Raw genomic sequence first — 22,913 nt, forward strand, 5'->3', positions numbered from 1 at the left:
GAAAATGGGGTCTAAATTAACAAGAGGGTGAAAGTGAACCTGCTGTTCTGAACAAATGCCCAACCTGTGTAAATACACACACAATGACCAGTGTTCCCCTGTCTGTCTTATGTCTTAAAATAAAGGCTCTGGAGTTTGAATGGGATACTTTTAGCTCTTGATCCTTTGCTCCGTACCTCTCCGTGCAGTCAGGAGTGTTATTTTCACAGTGGATCCCACTGAAGCCTGGCGGGCAGGTACAGGTGTAGCTGTTGACACAGTCGGTGCAGTTGGCTCCGTTCTTACACGGGTTGCTCTCACACTCGTTGATGTCCTCCTCGCACTTTGTTCCCCTGAAGCCGGGCAGGCAGGTACACAGGAAGCCGTTCACCTCGTCCTTGCAGAGGCCTCCGTTGCTGCAGGGGTCTGGAGGGAAAGCATTTGACTCAGCTCAGTGAACGTGTTTCTGAGTGGCTTGGATTCCCAGGTCCCAGAGAAAAGACGTAAAAGGAGAAGAATTGGAAAACTCACTGGGCTTGCAGTCATCAACGTTGGTTTCACAGTTGCGTCCAGTGAAGCCCGGTTTGCAGCCGCAGCGATAACTGCCCAAAGTGTTCTGGCAGGTCGCTCCATTGCGACAGGGATTCTTCACACACTCTTTGATGTCCACCTCACAGGTTTGGCCTTAGAGGAGAGGAGAGCAGAAGGGAATTTTTCACCTTCTCTTTAAATGAAGGGACGAAACCAGTGTGTTTGGATAACAGGATTTGGGATATAACAGGATATTAAGTTACACTTTATTGAGCCACAGGAGGGAAAATCAGCATATAGTAGTTCTAAGCGTAAATAAGAAACTAAGGTAAGTAACTAAGTAAATGGTTTTGGTTGTTACTTACTTAAAACAGATGTCTGAAGTTCTCATTTTGGATGTTAATACACATATCAGATGTTTTAATCCAAATCTAATGATTCTGCACACCAAAGCACGCTTTACTCTCTTGACAAAACTGTATGAACTTTCCACAGACAGTAAGAAAAGAACAGCTGCTGTAGGAGACGCAGGCACGCAGACATTAAAGTTTACCTTGCCATCCTTCAGGACAGACACAAGAGAAGCTCTGATAGTCGTCAGACTCCTGACACACTCCTCCATGTTTGCAGGGTTTGGAGCTGCAGGGGGCCATCAAGGTTTCACAGTTCTCTCCTATAACACATGAACACAAAATCACTCATATTACAGCACGCCTTCAATTACAATAATTCATAAACTATGCTTATCTGTCAGCCGTGTGTTATCATGCAGGAGTCATGAACTTGGAGATAACCCAACCCAAATGGACACAGAATCATCTTTCAGTCAGTGCTATCAGAAGATTTTAGCCAGGTTCTGTCAGTGTTAGAGGCCTGCAGAGACATTTCCCTATCTGTTTCCACAACACATGGCTCATACAGGAAGCCAGCTCCGGTTTCCGGCCATTGTGAAGCCATTTGCTGTTCTGTGAGACAGGAAGCAGGCAAACAGGAAATGTGTCAAGCACCCCGTTCCCACCCCGGCACAAGCAAAAGCCTTTTATTATTCAAAGTCCTGTGGATTTTTCCAAAAAGACAACTCAACAAATACAAGAAAATTTGCCCTCAGCCTTTCCATTATTATCTGTTCTGTCAAATAATAAATGAGATGACATGAAAACATTTTCCAGCTCTCTTTTCAGGGATGCTTTTGTAGCGCAGAGGAGCAGAGTGAGTCAGAGGTTTGGTGTCTTTGAGCCCTGAGGAAGTCTTGCTGCTGAACTTTACTCGACAGTCAATTCATCCGATGCTCTTTCCCCAGTAACTTAAAGTACACAGGCTGTGGAAACTGCACCCCCACCCAACCCCACCCCACCCCACCCCACCCCCAGAGTGAGGAAATGCCTGAACACCAGGCCTGCACATGGGCGTATCAAATATTTCCAATAATATTTTCATACCCGTGTAAGGCAGGACACAGTTGCACTTGTAGCCCGCAACGTCGTCAATGCACGTCCCCTGGTTGAGGCAGGGGTTGGAGGCACACTCGTTGATGTTGGTCTGGCAGTTCGGTCCTGTGGTCAGAGCGGGGGGAAATACATTACAAACACTTCAGTTTAAGTTGAAGGTCAACAGTCAAGCGGTGTGGAGGGAAGTGTGGTTTGGATGTCAAACACCGACGCTACACAAGCCAAAACACTGACACGCGTTCATCCACCCGCAAACAAATACTGACCGGTGAAGCCCATGCGACAGGTGCAAACATATCCGCTGGTCATATCCTTGCAGGTGCCTCCATTCATGCACGGGTTGGATTCGCACTCATTGTTGTTGATGTCACAGTTTTTACCGCTCCAGCCAGAATCACACAGGCATTTATAGCTGACGAGGAGAAAATGTTGGAAATGATGAAGTTATATAATCCTTCCACTTGAAGTCTACCGTCTGATACATAACTGTAAAACTTTACCAAAATGTATAGTACCGACAGCTGGCACTGAAAGTGTAAAAGATTCTTGATGGAGGTTAGATGAGAAGATCAGTACCACTCTCACATCAGAGGCTACATATCAAAGCTAAGCTAACCGGCTGCTGGCTGTAGCTTCATTATTTAGTTTGCAGACTGCCTCACCCGTTGATCTTGTCCTCACAGTGACCGTGGATGCAGGGGTTGCTGAGACACTCGTTGACCTGGGAGAAGCAGGTGGCGTCGTGGTAACCTTCTGGGCACACGCAGGTGAAGCTGTTGATGCCATCGATGCAGGTGCCGCCGTTGTGGCAGGGGTTGATGGCGCACTCGTCGATGTTGATGTTACACATGGTACCTGCAGGAAAGGAGAGGATGGTTTGCCTTACAGTATGTGATCAAATCCAATAATTTCTCTATCGATGTATAAACAGTGAACTCACGGGCTTCGACATTATTACAATAACTTCTGAAACACAACCTTTTTTCACCCTTTTTGAAGTATTTTCAAAAAATACACAACACCAACTCATACAACGACAGACAAAGCAGCCACTACAATGAAGTCTATATCTCCGAGCAGTGACTGTATCAATTTCCAGAAACATGAGGGGTTTTAAGTCGCCCTTTGTCGGCCACTTGAGGCATTGACGCCATTCAGCCCGGTGCCACGCATAACATAAAGGCAGCCCATTTAGCTTTAAAGCAGGGACCGGCTTCCAAGCTTTTAAAAGCTCATCTTTCAGGAATCTTTCAGGGAATCTTTTCTCCCACTCAAATCCCCGGTGACTGTGTGTGCCAGAGTGTGTGTGTGTATGTGTCCCCTCTTTGTGTGGAAGGGCAGCTTGCGTGTCCTAACAGCAGCAGGTTGGGGACAGGGTGGAGCTGGAAAGTGACACCGGTCGAGCCTCAGAGGAGCGTGCTCACTCGCTCGCCATCTGTCACCCTCCCCATCAGGACCACGCTCCTCTGTCCATACCTTCGATCCTCAAACCCCGTGACTTAAACACTCATTTCGTCTATCGGTCACCTGAGACGGGAGCCATGTTAACCCTGGCCTAAATGAACTATACAGTCAAACAGCCTTTCTGCAGACTGAAGTATCTATGTTCAAGTTGCTTACCAGTGTAACCCGGTTCACAGGCGCACTCATAGCCGTTGATCTTGTCGATGCAGGTCCCATAGTCGCAGGGATTGCTCTTGCAGTCGTCAATGTTGATCTCACAGTTGATTCCTGGAAGAAATTTGCACTCAGTGACCTCAAATTTCAGATAGAAGTTACACTTGTACCTCTTTTTTTTTTCCTAATGTGTGTGTGTGTGATCCTTACCTGTGGTTCCCTTGGGGCAGCTGCAGATGTAGGCGTTCTCTCGGTCCTGGCAGGTGCCTCCGTTCCTGCACGGCTGGCTCAGACACTCGTTGATGTTGGTTTCACAGAGCCGGCCGGTGTATCCAGGGTGGCAGTGGCAGCTGAAGGAGGCCAGGCCGTCGATGCAGGTACCGTAGTGGCAGGGGTCGGAGTAACACTCGTCGATGTCCGTCTCACAGTGCCTCCCAGAGTAACCTGGAAAAAGAGGTGTTTTGTTTTGAACTGATGCATTAACTTTGTCTTTTTTAAGTTTTAGTATATTCTCTTTTTTAAATACTTGAAAAAGTTTCCGATCGTTTTGATCTGATCAATTTGCCTCTGAAAGTTTTTAATTCTATAATTTCAGGTTTTGTTGGACCCTCTTTAGCTTTTGTTAAAACGTGCGTACCTTCAGTGCACTCGCAGGTGTACTTGTTGGGCCCGTCTGTGCACTTGGCGCCATTTTTGCACGGCGTGCTGGCACACTCGTCGATGTCTATCTGGCAGAGGTTCCCAGTGAAGCCTGGAAAAACAACAAGGGGGGGGGGGGGGTTATTGTGTGCGTGTGTGTGAAGGAGTGTGTGTGTGTGTGTGTGTGTGTGTACAGACATGACTACTGTGTTCTCACCATTTCAAATCAATCCCGCTCATAATCCCGAGCCCATACTATAAGAGCTCTCAACGAATCAGAAATCTGCATGTTAATTAACGAGTGTGAAACACTACAAGCTCTCTATTTTCCCTTTCACTTCTTTTCAGCACGACTCCAAAAGGAGAAGGGAGAGCGGGGGAACCAACTCGTTGAACGCGGGAGGGGGGAGAGAGGGAAAGAAATGAGGAAAGAATGAAAGTTGCGAGGCCTCCTGACCAAGGGGCGAGAGACAAAGGAGGGCCTGTCTGCTCAACGCCTCATCTGAGCCAAACTGAGCCTGTTGCCTCCTTTGTCCCCCAAAACTTTTCCATCACAATGTGCATTCTCCTGTCTTGCTTTCACCCCTACTCCACTACCCCCTCCACTCCCCGCCCGCCTCTAAAAAGAGTGAGCTTGACCTTTGACCCTGCACTATTCAAACTCCTTGTCATTCAAAATCAACCAGCAGGCTTTCTCCTTTTTCCTCGTCTCAGATATTTTCTTCTCGTTTCCCCTCTGTAGTACGATGGTACAGTCCAAGGACTAGTAGGATGTTGTCAGATGAAGCGATAAAAGTTCCTCTTCCCCTCCCCACCTCTGTGCAGGAACACACAGGTGGTTTAAGCTAAAAAGACGGATGGACGAGGAAGTATTTGTGTGGCTGGCGGCGAGCTGATTTCTCCCAGTGGAACCATTCACCATGTTTTGACTTGGCTGTGAGCGTACACATGACGTGAGGACTGCAACGTAGACACAGATGAGACATGCACCTGTGCTGTTAGTTACACAAACTTTGATTAGAAAATATCAGGGGCTCAGAAAAACAACATTTAATTTTTGAAAAATGCTAAAAAAAAATTTGGTACCACTTCTAATAAGGCACAAACAGATCTACAAGCCATAACACAACTTAATAGTTAGTAAATAATTTATTAATTCATTTATTAATGAGCCACTGTTTTAAAAGGATTTATAAGTTAATAAATAACTCAAGGGAATAAATAATTTACCATTGCTTTAATACTAGATCTTCCTGCAGCTCTTTTCTACAAGGTAAAGAATCTACTGTACAATGAGTCAAAGATATTTTTCACAACTTGGCAAGAATTTGTGAATTATTTAACCAGTAATAAAGGCATTAGTTAAAACCTATACACATTTTACAATGGGTGTCTTGTTAGGAAGTGATACCAAGAATGTTATTTTGTCAGTGGTCATCAGTCTGCTGTCAGCAGGAGCCTCCATACATGATTTGTGTGAGCTGTTGGCTCACTATTAAGTATGTAGCCTGAGGCTTAAACTAACCACACATAACTACCCAATCAACAATAAACAAAACAGCCAATATAAAGAGGAAACTTCAATATTCAAAAAGTGGATCATCAGCTGTTTGCAGACGGAGAGAGGAAAACAACACCAGAGTCTTGTGTTAGTAGCGCTGCCAGTTTCCAGCAGTGGGAAAAGAGCTGGAACAAACCTCAGCTCTACGAATTGACTGTTTATTTCCCAGGATGCCATGCAAATGTTAAGTTTCTGAGCAGTTCGGTTACAGTGGCCCAAGATGCTCCTGACTGAAATCAAAAAGACTAAAATAAAAAGCTCCATGAATGAATTTCTTACCCAGATGCACACATATGCATACACACACAAAAGGTGAAGCAGAAAATGCAAGCATGCACAGGAGCATGGGCGCGCACACACACACACACACACACACACACACACACACACACACGATGCACCTCAGTAGCCAAAGAGGGATTTATCCCCAGACTGCTGGAATCAGACATTTCAATGGCTCTCAGTGGGGTTTCCATGGCTATTCCATGTACAGAAATGAAAAGAGGGGACCCTCGCCTCGGGACTGGCTCGCAACAGGGACAAATTTACATCTCAAGCAGGGCGGTTAAAACCCCTCCCCCTTCTTTAGCCCTCCCTTCCTGCTTCAGTATAACGGTCTGTGCGTCTCATATACCCCCCCCCCCCAAACCAACACCCACCCCAAAAAAAAAAAAACACTTTCACCACCACCACTTTGTGCCGCTTCCTCACACAACCCTCTCTCACTGTCACAGAGTTTTCATAGGCGTTAAGCTCTTGTGTTCACTCTTGTACCCCCTCTCTTAATTCTAAAGCTTCCTTGTTGGGATGTCTTTCTTTCTTTGTTTCTCTCTTTCTTGCTTTCCTATCCTTCTTTTCTTTCCTCTCTTTCTTTCTCTCTCAACAGGAGGAATCCTGCCTCTCTCCACCCAGGCTACCTTTGATCCACCCGACTCAGAGCGTCGTTATTTTCCTCCCAGAAAAGAAAGAACGAGAAAAAAAAAAAAGAAAAAGAAAAAGAAAAAAAAAAAATTACTTCCACCTCAATGATCCCACTGAAAGAATGCAAAACAAAAAAACACATTTGGGGAGTTTGAAGAACCTTCCCTTCTTTTCTTCCTTTCTCTTTTTCCCACTATCCAAGATTCAATAGTTGCATTCCTTCACCCCTGAATAAAACATCAATACCTCTTGTCCAAATAGTGTAACTCCAATGGCATGTCTGGAAAAAATAAAAGCCGCAGCAAAACAACTACCTGCCCTCAAAATAGACCAAACGTCTGCCTCATTTTGCCACCGCAACACAGAAAATGTTATTTTGTGAAGCGTTGTACTAGTTCTGCCTGCTATTATTAGCTCTCCCTTGTTCCCAGTCACAATCAAAAGTCTTGTTTAGATCCACAAGTTTCTGCTCACTCATCAGACTTTGTACAAGAGATAAGAAACTTGTTTAAAAAGTTCAAACTTCCTCAAGCCTTTCCCTATAGATTGTTTTTTTTTTTTTTCCTCTCCTCCTCGACTGCCGCGTTCGTTCTGGGCTACCCGGGCCTGCGTAAGCCTGCCTCAGGGCTGGGATTAGTGCCCGTCCAGAGAGGTGTTTGTGTGTGTGTGTGTGTGTGTGTGTGTCTGTGTGTGCGCGTATTTGTGTTTAAGAGAGAGAGAGAGAGAGAGAGAGCGAGAGCGAGAGAGCCTCCTCCCCCCCTCCCCCCTCTGTTGCAGCAGTATACGGCAGCCTCACCTGTGGGGCACTGGCAGTGGAAGGAGTTGATCTTGTCGATACACTTGCCGTTGTTCAGGCAGGGGCTGTTGGCGCACTCGTCCGTATCGATCTCGCAGAACTCCCCCTCGTAGCCTGGCCAATTAACAAGGGAGGACCGGGAGGGGGATGGATTGGTTAGACAGAGACACACAGTGAGAAGCGTTCTCGTACTCTTGTAATATAGCGCTGTAATGGATTTAAATCATACACAGTGGCTATATGAATAGGAGTAGGGCTGCTACTAACTTTTATTTTCAACTTATCAAGTGAAAAGTTTAGAGTGATGTCGTCAAATTCCTTGTTTTGTCTGACCAGCAGCACAAAACCTGAAGATATTCACTTCACTATCATGTATGGTATTTCTGTTAAAAGGTTTAATCAAGTATAAAATTGCGGGTCATTTTTCCACTGATTGACTAATTAATTACTGGATTCAGCTGTATTTTTAGGTTGAACTGATTGATCAGAGTCATAGTTATAAAACTGTGACCAAGCTGATGTTTTACAATTGCTTGTTTTGTCCGACCAACAGCCCAAAACTCAAAGATAATTCAATTTGCAACAAGATGAAAGAGAAAAACAGCAGCTCTTCACATTTGAGAAGCTGTAAAAAGTATTTTTTCTTTTTATAATAACAACAAATATATTGAAAAATCGATAAAAGATGAGCCAGGTCTCAAAAGTGTTGCGTTAAAATTGAAATGATCGACTCAGTAGGACCGTTCCTCTGGTCCACAGAGGAGTTCATGTTCATTAGCTGGAGGTTTTGTGGTCAGGCGTCTCACCTGGCATGCAGATGCAGTGGAAGTCTCCTATCTGGTCCAGGCAGGTGGCCTCGTTCATACACGGGTTCGACATGCACTCGTTGACGTCCAGCTCGCATCGCGCCCCCACGTAACCCCGCTGGCACTTACACTGGAACGAACCCTTGGTGTTTATGCACTTTCCCGCGTGCTCACATGGGTTGGAACCTGTTTAACCAAATTAATAATTTAAGTTTATTTTAAAAGTCTGTTGTGTATGTACAAGACCTAACAAGGAGCAATTTAAATGTAAAGACATGACAATGAGATGATTTGGGCGGTTTAGTATTGTTTGAGGAAGCCAAAACCAAAGCCTAAACTGTGTGTGATTACAGAAATAATACCCCTGAGGGTGTTATTACGGGTACAATTATGGGCACCACAGTACCCATAATAACAGGAAAGAATGAGCTCGTATTTGGCTTGTATAAAAGTTACTAAAGCATGTGCAATGACTGAAAGTTTCTTGACATTAATATAGCAAAACTATGACTATCGGCGTTATATTGAACTCATCAGCACAGATGAAATGTGTCCTCAGTCAGTCAGATTTAAAGGCCGAAACCAGACAACAGAAAAGAGAGTTGGCAGGTCAAGTAGTGTGAGCTTTACCCAGTGCGCACTCGTCAACATCCTGATCGCAGGAAGCGCCAAAGTATCCCGAGGGGCAGGTACAAAAATGGTTTCCGCTGACGGGGTTGGTGTCACAGTTGGAGCCCTTTTGACACGGGTTGCTGATGCAGGCATCGTCCAGCTGGCAAAGCAGACCTGGAGCAGAGTGCATAAAGTGGCCTCCGTTACTCTAACCTTAAAGTGCAATCCCTGAATCCCGTGCACCACTGACTTTAAACCTACAAAAATGTACCAGGCACTTTTAAACTTGCTGCTCTTTTTCACTCACTGAAAGTTTGATGTGAGCCCGAGACATTTACCACAGGAAACATATTTTAATGTGGAATGATAAGATAAGCTGACACTTTAACCGACTGTTCAGCATGTTTAAGCGGTATATAAACATCTAACAAATGGTTTTTAACACTATATTGCAGTTATAAGTATTTATTAATGTATTATACAACATAAGTGGAGGCTGGTTAAATAAACTGATAATTAATGACTTTAAAGTAAAACACAGTAGTAAAAATATGAAATATCCCTTGATGGGAGAAGTTTTTACGGTTAGGACAAGTGCTGTAAATTAATAAAAAATTTAACAATGTTGTTATATTTGTTTGCGACAACATTAAAGTGTGTTATATCCCATTTATTAAATGTTTATATGTTGCTTATAGAGTTGCTGATGAAGTACAGAACAGTGTACTTGGTGAAGAAAAACAGGTCCCTCCACTAAAATAAACTAGTGGAGGCGTTGCCTCCAGCAGTGAGAAGTTATCTCCTGTCCAACATTCAGAGCTACGTAAACATGTAGGTACCCGTGCGTCCATGAGGGCATTCGCAGAAGAAAGAAGCTACGCGGTCATGACAGGTGGAGCCGGAGTGGCACGCGGCACTGGCGCAGTCATCGATGTTCTCACTGCAGTCGTCCCCGGTCCAGCCGTTTACACACACGCACTGGTAGCTGCCGAAGGTGTTGTGGCACGTGCCGCCATTTTGGCAGGCGTTGGGCATCAGCTGGCACTCGTCGACGTCCTCTGTGCAGATCTGACCTGTGGGTTCGGAGGATTAAAGTTTAATTGGTTTATATCCCGAAGGTTATTTAAATATATGAGCTGGAACATACGAACCTGTAAACTCTGGTCTACACTGGCAGTTGTAGGTGTTGACTCCGTCTACACATGTTCCTCCGTTATGGCACTCATGGCCGGGACAGTCGTCAATGTTGTAGTTGCAGTTTTTTCCAGTAAAACCTGAAACAAAAGAGGGAATATACAGTCAGGGAATGTGTGACAGCGTATTGTTTCTTCACTTTCACAGAGTGATTTTCTACTAGTGGCGGCTTCAGATTTTCAGTAAGTCATTTCTCCTGGTTTGAAAACGACATTCTCCCCTTCACGACAAAAGGGAGTGAAACTTCTCTACAGTTAAATGTGGTCAACTGTCTTTTTCCTCCCAAGAAAGAAGGCAGCTGTACCCTCCTGAGGTCTGTGGCAACCTCGCCGTGTAATAAAATCCACTCTGTTATACAGTTACACAAGAGGCAACCACTGGATTGTACAAGCGGCATGTTGGGAACTATAAAGTGAAAACCAAAACCAGTACAAGTCCATTGCCACTGCCAGGAGCCTGTTTGGTCTTTTAAAGAGAATCTTTATGGTCTTTCCTAAACAGTTGCTTGTTTACTTTGGATTTAAGTGACGTTCAGATATTTGTGCAAGATAACATGTGGAACGGTGATTTCAAATAATGCACCTTCACAGGAATTTATTAGAGATTATTTCATAACTCATCCAGCAGCAGTAACTCCATTACATCATTCATTGCTACTTCACAACTAAGACAGATTTTGTGTATTTTTTTAATCCATGGTATAAGCCCAGGTGACAAGGGGATGTTGCGATTATTGTCTTATATTTGGGGGTTTTCAGGTGTAGGTGAGTCATTTCATGGTTGGTCTGCGGGAGAGGTAGCAAAAACATTTACCTACTGAGAACAGTTTATGATTATGAAACCATTAAGAACGCTTTCTTAATCATCAACATTATATGTACAAATACGAGTAGGCCTGAAATGCCTGATTCCTTCCCCATAAAGCATTTGCAAAAAAAAAAAAAAAAAAAAAATTGAAACCTGCATACCTCACATCCATGTTTGCTAGCTTGTAGTCTTTTCTTAGGCGTCTTACAACCACCTGCTGATCAGTGGAATAGTGTGAAACCATTGGTAGCCCGTCACCCAAGCGCTTGGGTGCTTGCATGTGAGTCCTCACTCATAAAAATGCTACTCCGATGGGTAACTTTGTGAAGTAAGAGCGTCAGCGAGCAGCCTGATGTGTTTAGAAACAGCTTGTTATGGCTAACAGACGACATCAATGAGATGGGATGGAAAGCTGTAACACATTCCACACATTACATGAATTTCTGGACTCGGACAAAAACAAGGCAAAGTCGGTCTGTGTGGAGGTGATGAGCTGCTGGGCGGGAATACATTCCCAACAAGCTTTGCTTTACTCCGCTACGTGGAAAGGATGTTGTCCTTTGACCATTTCCTTATGATAAGCCCTGATGCCTTCCTGCTCTGCCTTGTTCACACACTGCGCACACCGAGGCAGAAACACACACAAGTCTACGCAAACACACAGGACACAACATAAGCAGGAACAGCCCAGCCTTAAATGACATCATCTCTTAACCAGCGACCCGCTGACATTTAAATTCACCTTGAGAGACTTCATTGTATTTAGGAGTGAATAACTCCACCTCAACTCAAAAGGATCCCGTGATTCATGTCAGCTTACAAACGACAGATCCGACTGATTTGATCATTATTTTCACCTTTGCAGTTTTTATAAAACCAGAGGCTTTTCTTCTTCTCTTCTTCATTACAAAAGGCCTGGGACCACTTGAAAGTTGCGCAGCAAAATTCATCTGCTCATCTTTGTGAAACACTTGTGTCTAGAAGCTTTGTGATGTAGTGACTACTCACAGGGATATTTGTGTTGCCATGTTCACATTGTAATTCTGAATCGGAGATATCAAAACAACATCTCTCATTTGTTGAAAAGAGCTACAGATATGTAAACACACTGCGGTGGTAAATCTCCCACCGTTGGCAGTTACATCAAAACTAAATCCAATATTAACACTAATATAGTCCATTCATCTTATCATCAAAGTCGAACTCGATGAGAAAAATTCACATGGATTTAATTGCTGGTGTAACCCGGCCGTAAAGCAACGGAGTGGCAGATCATCACATCATCAAATGTTTTCTACCTGGCACGCAGGAGCATTCGTAGTTGGTTTCTCCCTTTTGGATGCAGGTGCCTCCATTATGGCAGGGTGACGGGACGCAGGGCATGTAGCGGCTCTCGCAGTGCTTGCCCGTGTACTCCTGCGGGCACTGGCATCGGTACCCGCCAACCTCATTGATGCACCCCCCGCCGTTCTTGCAGGGCGATGGGGTTGCATCGCACTCGTTGACGTCCTGTTTGCAGGTCTGTCCGGTGAAGAATGGCGTGCAGGTGCAGATGTATTGGAAGTCAATGCTAGAGCACTGGCCGCCGTTAGCACATGGGTTTGAGGCACAGGGGTTGGCTAGTTGGCACTGGTTACCTAAGGACACAGAGAAATTACTGGATGTTCTAGACACACATTTCTCTACTTCTTTTGCCGTGGTTAATAATCTCATCTAGACAATTATTACATAAAAAGTATTTTAAGTTGTTCTCTGCATGAATTTCTTTACTTCTTTAATAATCTGAAGAACAAAAAGAAATGTTGAGTTATGAATGTGAGAAGTCATTAACTGTTGTGTGTTACCTGACCATCCAGGTGGGCAGCGGCACTTGAATGTCTGCAGACTCTCAAGCTCACAGGTGCCTCCGTTGCGACACGGTGAGCTCATGCAGACATTGCTGATGGGCGTCACGCAGTGGCGGTCGGTGTAACCCAGTCTGCAGGTGCAGCTGAAGTCCACCTTGTTCCCCCTGATCGTGGCTTGACACGTGCCGCCGTTCACGCATGGCGAGCTGGTGCACGGGTCATGAAACTGGCAACGGCTTCCTAAGTATCCTTCCCGGCATCTGGGAAAAGACAGAGTGGTGGATGGTCAGGAACATTTTTTTTTTTTTTACAGCTGTGAGGAGTGAGACAGTTGCAGTGATGAGGAGGATAAATGACTTCTGCAGACTGTGATATGCGTCTTTATCTCACCTTCATCCCTCATTTACTGATACAGTTCTGTTTCATTGTAAGAGATTTTAAGTCTTTAGGAATGTTTCCTCCAGAAGTTTCACACAAAGAAATACTGCGCTATGTTAGATAAAAACTGGACGTCTGCACTGGACACTGGGCTGACTGGGCTGACTGGTTGGCTTAACATCTGGTTATATCATCAGCTGCGATGACAGTAAATTCAGATCAGAAATAGAATCACATTGCCAGTAATCTGATGAACTCAATTCATTGTCCAGCCCTACTTTGACTAGGTGGTAAAAATATGAAGCTTCTCAGAAAATCTAGTTCCCCCCTTTTAGTAATTAATTATCACACGAACGACCATGAATAACCACCATTATCTCATGAACAGGAACATTTTATGATTAAATGAAAATATGGTTGGTCTGTAATAAATGTCCGTTCTTTATTTATTTTTCTCATGTTAAATCAGCATTACAAAGAGTGGGAACAGTCACAGGGAGTTTCCCAAAGACGTATATTTTCACCCACCCAATCTGTTGCAGCTCAGCACTGACTGAGTTCACAAGGGTAAGACAGCACTTCAGAGTAGCGAGGGTCATCCCTTTGTGCACCACTGTGCTTACAAATCAACTGCTCGGGGTAATAGCCTTTACCAACAGGACTAACTATCCATTTCCCTTAAGAGATGCTCCTGCCCTGCCCGGCTGTTTTTACAGCACGGCAACACAGCCATGAGAAACTATGCATTAAATGGGACATTCATCTTTCTACCGTGACCCCCCGCAAACAATGTGTTTGAGGCTGTAAACCAGAGTAGTCTGAACAGAGGGAGGAGGGGGACAAACTCCTGTGATGTTTCTCACAGGTTGTGACTGAGTCATAAATGTCCGCTCGGACCCCAGCGAACAAGTTCCCAGAGAGAGAGAGAGAGAGAGAGAGAGAGAGAGAGAGAGAGAGAGAGAGAGAGAGAGAGAGAGAGAGAGAGAGAGAGAGAGAGAGAGAGAGAGAGAGAGAGAGAGAGAGAGAGAGAGAGAGAGAGAGACAGAGCTGCTGGAGATCACAGGGACACATTCACACATTTACAATTACAATGAGCGGAGCTGAAGAGTGTCCCCTGAGGATACACGCGGCTCAACAAAGGGGCCACACACACACACACACACACACTCATACCTACACAGTGTGCAGTCTTTCACACACACACACACACACACACACACACACACACACAGGAAGACTACATTAATGTTCACAAATGCCGAAATATTCAATCTATCGTTGATGGTGTGTTGATTTCCTCAGTTTATATGATTGTAAATTCTAATTAAATCTGTGGTAATAGTCCAAAAACAGTAAATTTTTAACTGAGGTTCTGTATCAATATCAAAATGACACAATCTTTATTTTACCAGTATCGTCTCAAAACAACCAGTCATACCCTTTGTGCAAAATTAGAGGTGGATGTGCAGATTTCCTCTGTTCTGCTCACTGTTGTATAGGGCTGAACAGTTAATCAAAATATTATCAAAACTGCAGTATGTGTCACAACATCAATATACATAAAGGAAGCACTGGGGTGACACAGAGATGCCTCGGCCTATGAATCATCTTCCTTTTCTCAGTGACAATGAAATGGAAAAAATGACCATTCCAACTGAAATCGTGGAATATGAACATCTTTGGATTTTGGTCTGTTGTTTGGACAAAACAAGCTTTTTGTAGACATCAGCTTCGAGTATTTTTTCCTTGCCTTGACATTTTTTTCCAACTTAATGATCTGCTGAAGATTTTTATTATGTAAATATAATTTCTGTCATCATCTAAAGAGTCCAATACCAAGCCATTACTGCAGTTCTATTCAACACAAAACCATCCACCTCAGACTTGGTACATTAGACCCTGGATACTGCCACATTCCCATTTTCATCGCCCTCAGAGATTGAATACTGTTGTCAACAACGCCGGGTGGCCAGAGAGGCTCGGGCATTACAAAAACAAAGCATCTACTCAATAGCATCGAAACGAGAACACAAAAAAATCTGCGGTATTTGGACTTCTTGTTCCTAATCCGTCCTCTCCAAAAGTCGAGAGACAAGAAAAGCGGCCATCATGGCACCCTTCAGCAGCTCTCAGGGCTGAAATGTGCTCGCTTCGACCCTTTTGTCAGCACTCATTCATCCTGAGGACAAGGCAGCATCTATGCCACAGTGTTTGAGCTGCAAGCCAACATTATGGCAACTTCAAAGCACCGTGCCACCACCTCAATGCTCGTTATTCTTCCCTACCCAGAGAGGATTTGCTGCAGCATCAGACAAGAAATGGGAAGAGGAGGATGAAACGGAAGAGACTGTGGTGCAACTTCTGTCAAGAAACATGAAAGATTTCGGAAAGTGAAGGAAAATTACACAGGGAATGTCTAGAAATCTAAATTTCTTAGGTTTTGTTGTTGTTCTTACAAGGCATAGACTTGACAAAGAACCGTTCTCTTTGAGTATTGTTGGATTTTATTCTCACGCAGGAACAATATTGTGCATAAAACATCCTGCCGACATCAAAGCGGACTTCCCACGACATTAAAACCCGCCGTCACTCTCAAATACCTGACCAGAGCCAACAAGTCTGTTAGCCCTGAGGGGCTGGCAGGACCATGTCCCCAAACATTCCCAGGGGGTCCAGCCAGTGTGTGTGTGTGTGTGTGTGTGTGTGTGTGTGTGTGTGTAGATGGGGGCCAAAACGTGGCCCCTCTGTAGGGACAGGCGTGTGTTTAGACAGGGTCTCCCTCTCAGGGGATTAGGCAGCCTTAGGACTGTGGCAAGGAAAAGAAAACATCACATGCTAGGCTGCCCGCTGCATAAACAGTAGTAGTGAGTGGTGGCATGTCACCACGTCGAGAGCAGAGAGTCGGTACCTTGGCTGAGTGTCATTTTGCCTGGGATCACTGTTCCAACAAGCAGCGATGTCAGGAGCTAAAATGTCAAATGATTTAGGAGCAAATAAAAAATCTCAGGCTTGTTTTCTGTACAAATTTACAGTCAAGTCAGTCACAGATTTTACAACCGAGACGTCGTTTGACAAAATCACCAAACACATGAGTTAAAGACAAACGCGGTGCTGCGATTACAGATATATTTACTTGTAAAATTATCACTCAAAGACAAAGTTAGAGGCTCATTCATGTCAGCTGCCGTGCGGTCAGAACAGAGGCGTGCCTGCGGAGCGAAACCCCAACCTCGCACTCGAGGAGCAAAACTGGCGACACTCTTCCACAGAGACTAGCTAAGGTTTGTCCAACAGGTCGCTTAGTTTTGTCGCTAGGCTCTTTTTTGAAAAAGAGTTGCTTGAAGGGGCCTGAAAAGTAAAATTTGGCGACAAAGGCGCTAAGCTGGCAACACTGCCTGTTAATGCCCCCGATGATGTAATAGAAACTGTTGTCGCCAAGTCATTTTGTAAGAGCAAACGGCCGATGGGGAAATTCCAACACTCTGCCGACCGACCATCAGCTCTCAAGTTTTCATGTCTTTCCAAACCGTCATTGTGACAACAAAACATGGCTGATCAACATTAAACACAGTTTCTTCATCACTGTTGTTCTAAAAGTTACATTCATTCAGTTGCCGTGGGACGCCAACTCAGTTTTGAGCACCACATAATAAGATAACTCCTTGAGCAGGATAATATTGTGTTATTCATCCTGAAGAGTTTCACACAGAGAGGCAGCTGTAACGCAGACTTTAATGTTGGGAAATGAAAACAAAAGCATCAGATCGGTACTCAGTATTGACATATACCATGACCTCAGTAAACTGCACATTTCACGCTCTTGTTGACCGACCCGGTTGACCTGCGACGATTTGTAAAGAAACCTTAAAAAGACATGATGGAAATCTTGATATGATATGATTTAACATCACGTAGCTATACAGGATTCATCTACAACAACATCCAATGTGTTTTTCAAACATGGTTCTGAAGTGCGTCAGACTTCCTCTCTGCAGCTCCACTGTTTTTTTACTCTCTGATAAAACAGAAGTATCTTAAGATTAAAACTTGTGATGTAGCTGCTGGAATTCTTCTACATAACTTCTGAGCATCTGTATCCAAACCCTTAGACAGTAGCAGTGTGTGTGGTGAAGAGAGGTGGGGTAGGGGTTGAAGAGGGGGAGAGAGGGGGGGAGGGGGGGGGTCTGGCTGCTAGAAGGCCAGTCCAGTTAAGCCCCAGTGGTGGCGGGTGCTGAGGTCGTGAGGCGCCACACGAGCTCGCTGGAAAAAGGCCGCGGGGAGCAGGTGCGCATGTTAATGAGGAGACAGCAGCTGCTGCCCCGGCCATTCACCCCCTCCTCCCCAACACCTCCCATACCCCCTTATCCCACCACTCTGCCTCCTTCCTCTCCATGGCACCCCATCCTATTACTGTCCTAAAGCCCGGAGAGCGGCAAGAGTACTGCAAAAAAAAAAAAAAAAAAGCTTGTTCATTTATGAATTAGTCTGATTTATTGAAACTGAGTTGACTGTGGAAAAAAGTTCTGAAAAAAAAATCTAAGAAACGAGTCAGAAAAGAGGATCTAGGAGCATTTAATAAAAACATAAAATCCACCTAAAATCTAATTAAAATGTGTGAATGTATTTGAAGACTCGAGCTGACTGCTCAGATCTTATCCTTTAAACGCAATGATACTTTAAATGACATCTTGAGTTGGCCTTTTTTTTTTTTTTTTTTTACAGTTTTGGTTTGTGAATGGCAGCCCCCCCCCCCCTTCCTCAAATGGCTTAGCAATGAGAAATGAGGAGCGAGAGAGGAAGAGAAACGAGAGGGAGAGAGAGCGAAGGATGAGTGGGCCCATTGTTTTTCCTCCCCATTCAGAGCTGACCACAGGCCGGGCGTATTCAGCTGTTACACCTCCTCTTTCCTCTCTTTCCTCTCCTTCCCCTCCTCTCTCTCTCTCTCTCTCTCTCTCTCTCTCTCTCTGTATCCAAAAAATCTTTCTCTGAATCTTCTTTCATTATATGTGGCTCATCCCTGTATTCCCCCCCCCCCTTTTTTTCCCTCATTATTGGTTTCACTTCCTCTGTTCAAAGTCGTATTGGTTGCTGGCATCCGCTCGCTCCCCTCTGTGCACCTTCTTTCCCTCCAAACCCTCTCACCCCCACTTCTCCTACACCCCCCATTTTTTTTTTTTTTTTTTCATTTATAAGACACCACATTAAGATTTATAAATCTCAACTGACTACTGCTCTCTCCCCCAAAAACTTTCTCCAAGCTGCTCTGCAACTTTTTAGTGGTCTGCGATGTTTGAGGCCAAGTGTAAGGCAGAAGAAAAACTCAAAATCCAAAACGCACACACAAGCAGCGGGACAAACAAAGGAATCAGAAAGAAAGGAAATTGGAACTGGTTTGGTTGGGTTTTGGAGGGGAGAAAGACAGAAAGGGGTTGCCAGTTCAGCAGGAATTTTGGTGTTTACTCTAAAGAGTCTGCTGTCCTGATTCTTAACCCGAGAAAACCTCAATAGAGGCTTGCTGGCAGCCGCACTTTATGGTTCCTTGAAAAAACTCACACCAGCTTTGAAACCGGCATCTGCCCTCGCAAAACAGCCCAGCGTCTCACACCAAGGCCTAAAAGACAAACCGCCTGCCCCCCCCCCCCCCACTCCCTCAACCGCCTTACCTCGGTGCACGTGGACGCACTATCCAAACACACTCTGGCTGAGGTGCAAGCAGTAAGTCAACTGTAGCACACGCTAGGCAAAGAATGCTAACAGTTTGCTCTTTAACTTGGCGAGAGCCCGTCAAATACACGCTCAGCACAAAATGGCTTTCACAGGCATCCCGCTTAACTGTCTCAATATGAGCTCAAACGTATAAAAGAAAAAAAAAGAAAAAAAAGAGGGGGGGTAAGACAAAAGATATTCAACGACTCTTTTATGGAGTCTTGGTTGTGTTCAAAACAAACAGAGCAAAGCAGCTGCTTCAACAAGAGAAATCTGCAGGCCTGGCGAGCGGGATAATCTCAACAGCAGCAGGTAAACTGGGCTGCTGGAAAGGTAAATAAAGAAGACATGAAAAGAGGGGCACAAATCAGAAGCTGAGCAAATATCAGGTGTTTGGGAGGTATCGTATAACTGCAGGACAGCAGTGGAATTATCTCTGCGGTGAGGCCGATACTGTTATTATCTTTTCTGTCATCCCTGCCCAGAAGCCCTCATTGTTCTCCTCTGCTCTCACTTCTCGGCCGTCTCTTCTTCAATTGCTGCCACAGTAGCCCGTGGCAACAGGTCCGCGACACTGATGGGATGCATAACAGGGCCGGGGCGGCGGCTCGAGCCTCCAGCAGATGTTGTGGTGACATCTGACCCTCGGCCAGGCGTCACTCTAAAAAGGGGCTTTCCTCAGTGTCGGGCCAATCTGCCATCTGCCATCTTTCTGAGGTCACACACAGATGGGGACAGAGGCTTTGAAAGTAATATGTGGGCTACACATGTGCACTGTATACAAATAAAAACCTAGAATGAGGGTACAGGTTTTGGCAGCTCTACGGGCCCCTCTCTCTATGGCTTTTAAGAAGCTTACTGAATTAGGTTGGACATTTATTCAATTACTGTGGCACATAAAGCTCTGTGGGAGACAGAGTCAGTGTCCGGATTCATTACTGTAAATGACATCGTTAGGAATATTTTTAATATATATTTAATATATTCTTAGGTTAAAGCAAAACATAACCAAAGATGATCCATGTTTATACTGTTAGTTAAAAGAAATATTACAGTTTATTAAAACTTGCATCTCATTTTCTTGTGTGATCGAGACGGTTGTAAACAAACTAGATTCTCTGAACCACTTCATTCGTAGATACAATAAGAAGTAAGGGACCTTAAAAAGCTGATGATAATCCTCTGTTGCACAGGAGCATTAATGTTTCTGGACAGGAAATACATGGCAAGAATGTGAGAACAAATGTCCCCGGCAACACTCAAACCACGAACACTTCAGTTTATGTGACACAAGTCAATCTGAGTGATTATTTTACCTCTCACTTTTGTTCTCTCTTCCGAATAACGTTCGACTTACCTGAGATTTTGTTTAAAACTGGTCTGGCTTGTGTTTCTTGCCTCATGAGACTTTATTTGCATAATGTTTTCAGGGAGGGCTGAAAACATTTAAATAAGATTATAAAAAAAATTGAATTATTATTTAATAAACTAGTGGTTTTATGTCATGCCTCTCTCTCTCTCTCTGTGTCAGGTGTCTTCTTCAGTGACAAAGAGCTTTGAGCCCTGAGTCAAACTGTGTTAGTGGAGCATGTTTGTACCTCTGCTCCCCCTCCCCTCATCCCTCCTGTCTCCCCACCACCCGTTCTCATTTCCTGGCTGTTTGGTTCTCTGCCTGGACTAAGTCCCCTTTAGTCTTGTCAGATCTGTTTTACAAGCATTGCCCAGGGGGGGCTTCTCTGTCTCCTTTCCTCTACACTTTCCTCCGTCTTTTTTTTTTTTTTTTTTTGTCCTCTCTTGTGTTTTCCCAGCAGCATATAGATACTAACCACGCTGACAACTCTGCCACCACCAGTGGAGAAAATCAGCACTAAAACGCAAACTTAAAATTCAGCTTCAATCGCACAAATTGAGTCGACTGAAATAAAAATAGCTCTAGGGCTAAAACCAAAGCTGGCACAAAAACGACGTTGTTGTTTGTTGTGGAACTGAAACCAAAGTTACCACCAAATCCCCACTGGCTACAGAAATTACAGGGGAGGCGCTGCCCCTCGTTCCCTCTCCTTACATCCATCCTTCTTTTCCGTCCTCTCTAATAGTACAGGAGAGCTGACCTGACCGGCCCACATCTGGCAGCCTTCATTAGAGACCCTGTTTATTTGGGAGCACTATGGCCACAGCCCATGGGAAAGAGCCAGCTCCCCCAGGGATCAACACTCAGTGTGTGTGTGTGTGTGTGTGTGTGTGTCTTGATAGTCATCACAGCTCTAATGACTTCTGCCACTGCTTTGCTTTACGAGGCTGGGAACCACTTAAAGGCTTTACGGATGTCTGAAGGTGTAGCTGCTGACAGTGCAACCGGACCCTCAGGTTGTCACTGTACACTGCAACTTCAGGGGTTGGAGGCAGAGCATGCCAAGAGGTCCCATCACCTCATCCTGCCCGCGCCCAGTCGTCCTCCATAAATCAAAGCTGGTTTTAGATTTTATTCGTTTTAAACAGCATTTATTTTGTGAGTCAGCCAAACTATAAAATGCACTGTTAAATGGTAACTAGTAAACATGCGTCACAAACCAGTGTCTGTACGCTCGGCCGAAGATGTTATTAGAGGGTGAAGTGCCACTTTATTTTGTTTAAACAGCTGTCGTTTTGAAATTTAAAAAGTTACACAGGAGTTTTTCGCTATTCAAAAAGACCAAGAGTGATAAGTCGAACGAACCCGGTATGTCGTAACTACACAGCAGTCAAGTTCAAACTGACAGCTAATGCTAGCAGATAATTTAAGATAATCGAACATCTAACAAAAATTGTCATTTTGTTGGCGCATGGGGTTTTTCAAAGATTGACACTGTTCCCACCCTCCACACACACAAGTCAAACAACTACACCCTCCAGGCTGAACAGTAGCTATGAACTACAGCTTTTTAAGCCTCTATTTGTTTACAACTGGCACCATTAAAAGTATGCTGAATTAGCTATTAGTAATGTATCCGTGGATGTACAGAGAGCTTCCAGTGAATTACCTAAATACTGAAGAGGAACTTTAAAACACGATGATTCTCAGGAAAGTTCCTGGAGTTATTAGGACCATCTGTTTCCTGTGACTTCTGAGAGGATTTATGGACGGATTTGTATCCTTGATAAATGTAAGTCACACTAAATCTAAAAATGTGAGTCCTATGTCTGCGTATTAAGATTGGGAAGGACCTAGACTTTTGACTCAAGTTCATCTCATGCAGTACATGCCTCAAGTCGCTCCCTCAACGCCTCGATGTAATCCGATAACAATACTAGCTGTACGTGTAAAATGATTCATCTAAAATCAGTTCTTATGTTAATATATTTGCAGCACTTTTCACAGTCTTGTTAACTGTCCCTCTTAAATGGAGCAGTGACCTTCTACAGAGGTATTAGCGGGGTCCTTTTGACCCGTCCCAGACACTCCTGGCTTCAACACTACAACTTGTCATGTGTGGATGTGTGTGCTGAGCTTATAATCCTTAAGGAGACTGTCATTTTTTCCCCTCTGTGTAACGGATACGTCGCCTGGTATCAGTCTTACGGTCTGCATTGCTGCTCAGCTGAACAAACTGCTCTACTTCACTACAAAGGGCATCACGCTCCATTCTCCTAAATATCCTGTGGCTGAGTGTGTGTCAGGCAGCGAGAGTGACTGAAAGCTAAAGGCACACCTGGCAGACAAAGTCGATCTGTGTCTGTGTGGAGCTGAATGGGCACAACCACAAGTAATCATGGGTATTATGGAGCATGCTGCTGTGTGGGCGAGTGCACGTCCCTCTTAGTTGTTATACTATAACCCACAGACAGGTGGTCTGGCCGAAAGAAAAAAAAAAAAAAAAAAGAAATGAGGAAGTGTGGTTTGGAGAATGCCAAGTGGCTTTGTCTCACACACACACACACACACACGCTGACTGTCAGTCCTCCTAGCCTGCGATCAAAGTTTATGTGATTTGTCTTGGCATATGCCAACCAGGGAGGCTCAAATATCACTAATCCCCGACGCTGAGGTTCCCCACCACCAAGTCGCTTCATTCAGCCAGAACACTCTGCCGA

The 22,913-nt window shown here is 44.5% G+C and overlaps 1 protein-coding gene across 1 annotated transcript in view; it reads right to left on the bottom strand.

Moving 5' to 3' along the window:
- Positions 1–22,913, bottom strand: part of notch1 (notch 1) — a 41,491-nt gene that overhangs the window by 13,232 nt on the left and 5,346 nt on the right. The window contains exons 3-18 of the mRNA XM_022765293.1: positions 12,756–13,018; positions 12,210–12,548; positions 10,062–10,184; positions 9,750–9,983; positions 8,929–9,084; positions 8,299–8,484; positions 7,493–7,606; positions 4,213–4,326; positions 3,786–4,019; positions 3,579–3,689; positions 2,621–2,813; positions 2,225–2,370; positions 1,950–2,063; positions 1,064–1,183; positions 511–663; positions 177–405 (exon numbers count right to left, since the gene is read on the bottom strand). Of these exons, the coding sequence (XP_022621014.1) occupies positions 177–405; positions 511–663; positions 1,064–1,183; positions 1,950–2,063; positions 2,225–2,370; positions 2,621–2,813; positions 3,579–3,689; positions 3,786–4,019; positions 4,213–4,326; positions 7,493–7,606; positions 8,299–8,484; positions 8,929–9,084; positions 9,750–9,983; positions 10,062–10,184; positions 12,210–12,548; positions 12,756–13,018 (2,829 nt within the window). The remainder of the gene's footprint in view (positions 1–176; positions 406–510; positions 664–1,063; positions 1,184–1,949; positions 2,064–2,224; positions 2,371–2,620; positions 2,814–3,578; positions 3,690–3,785; positions 4,020–4,212; positions 4,327–7,492; positions 7,607–8,298; positions 8,485–8,928; positions 9,085–9,749; positions 9,984–10,061; positions 10,185–12,209; positions 12,549–12,755; positions 13,019–22,913) is intronic.

This window comes from Seriola dumerili, unplaced genomic scaffold (assembly GCF_002260705.1).
Source record: "Seriola dumerili isolate Sdu_G_001 unplaced genomic scaffold, Sdu_1.0 BDQW01000668.1, whole genome shotgun sequence".
NCBI classification, from domain to species: Eukaryota; Metazoa; Chordata; class Actinopteri; order Carangiformes; family Carangidae; genus Seriola; species Seriola dumerili.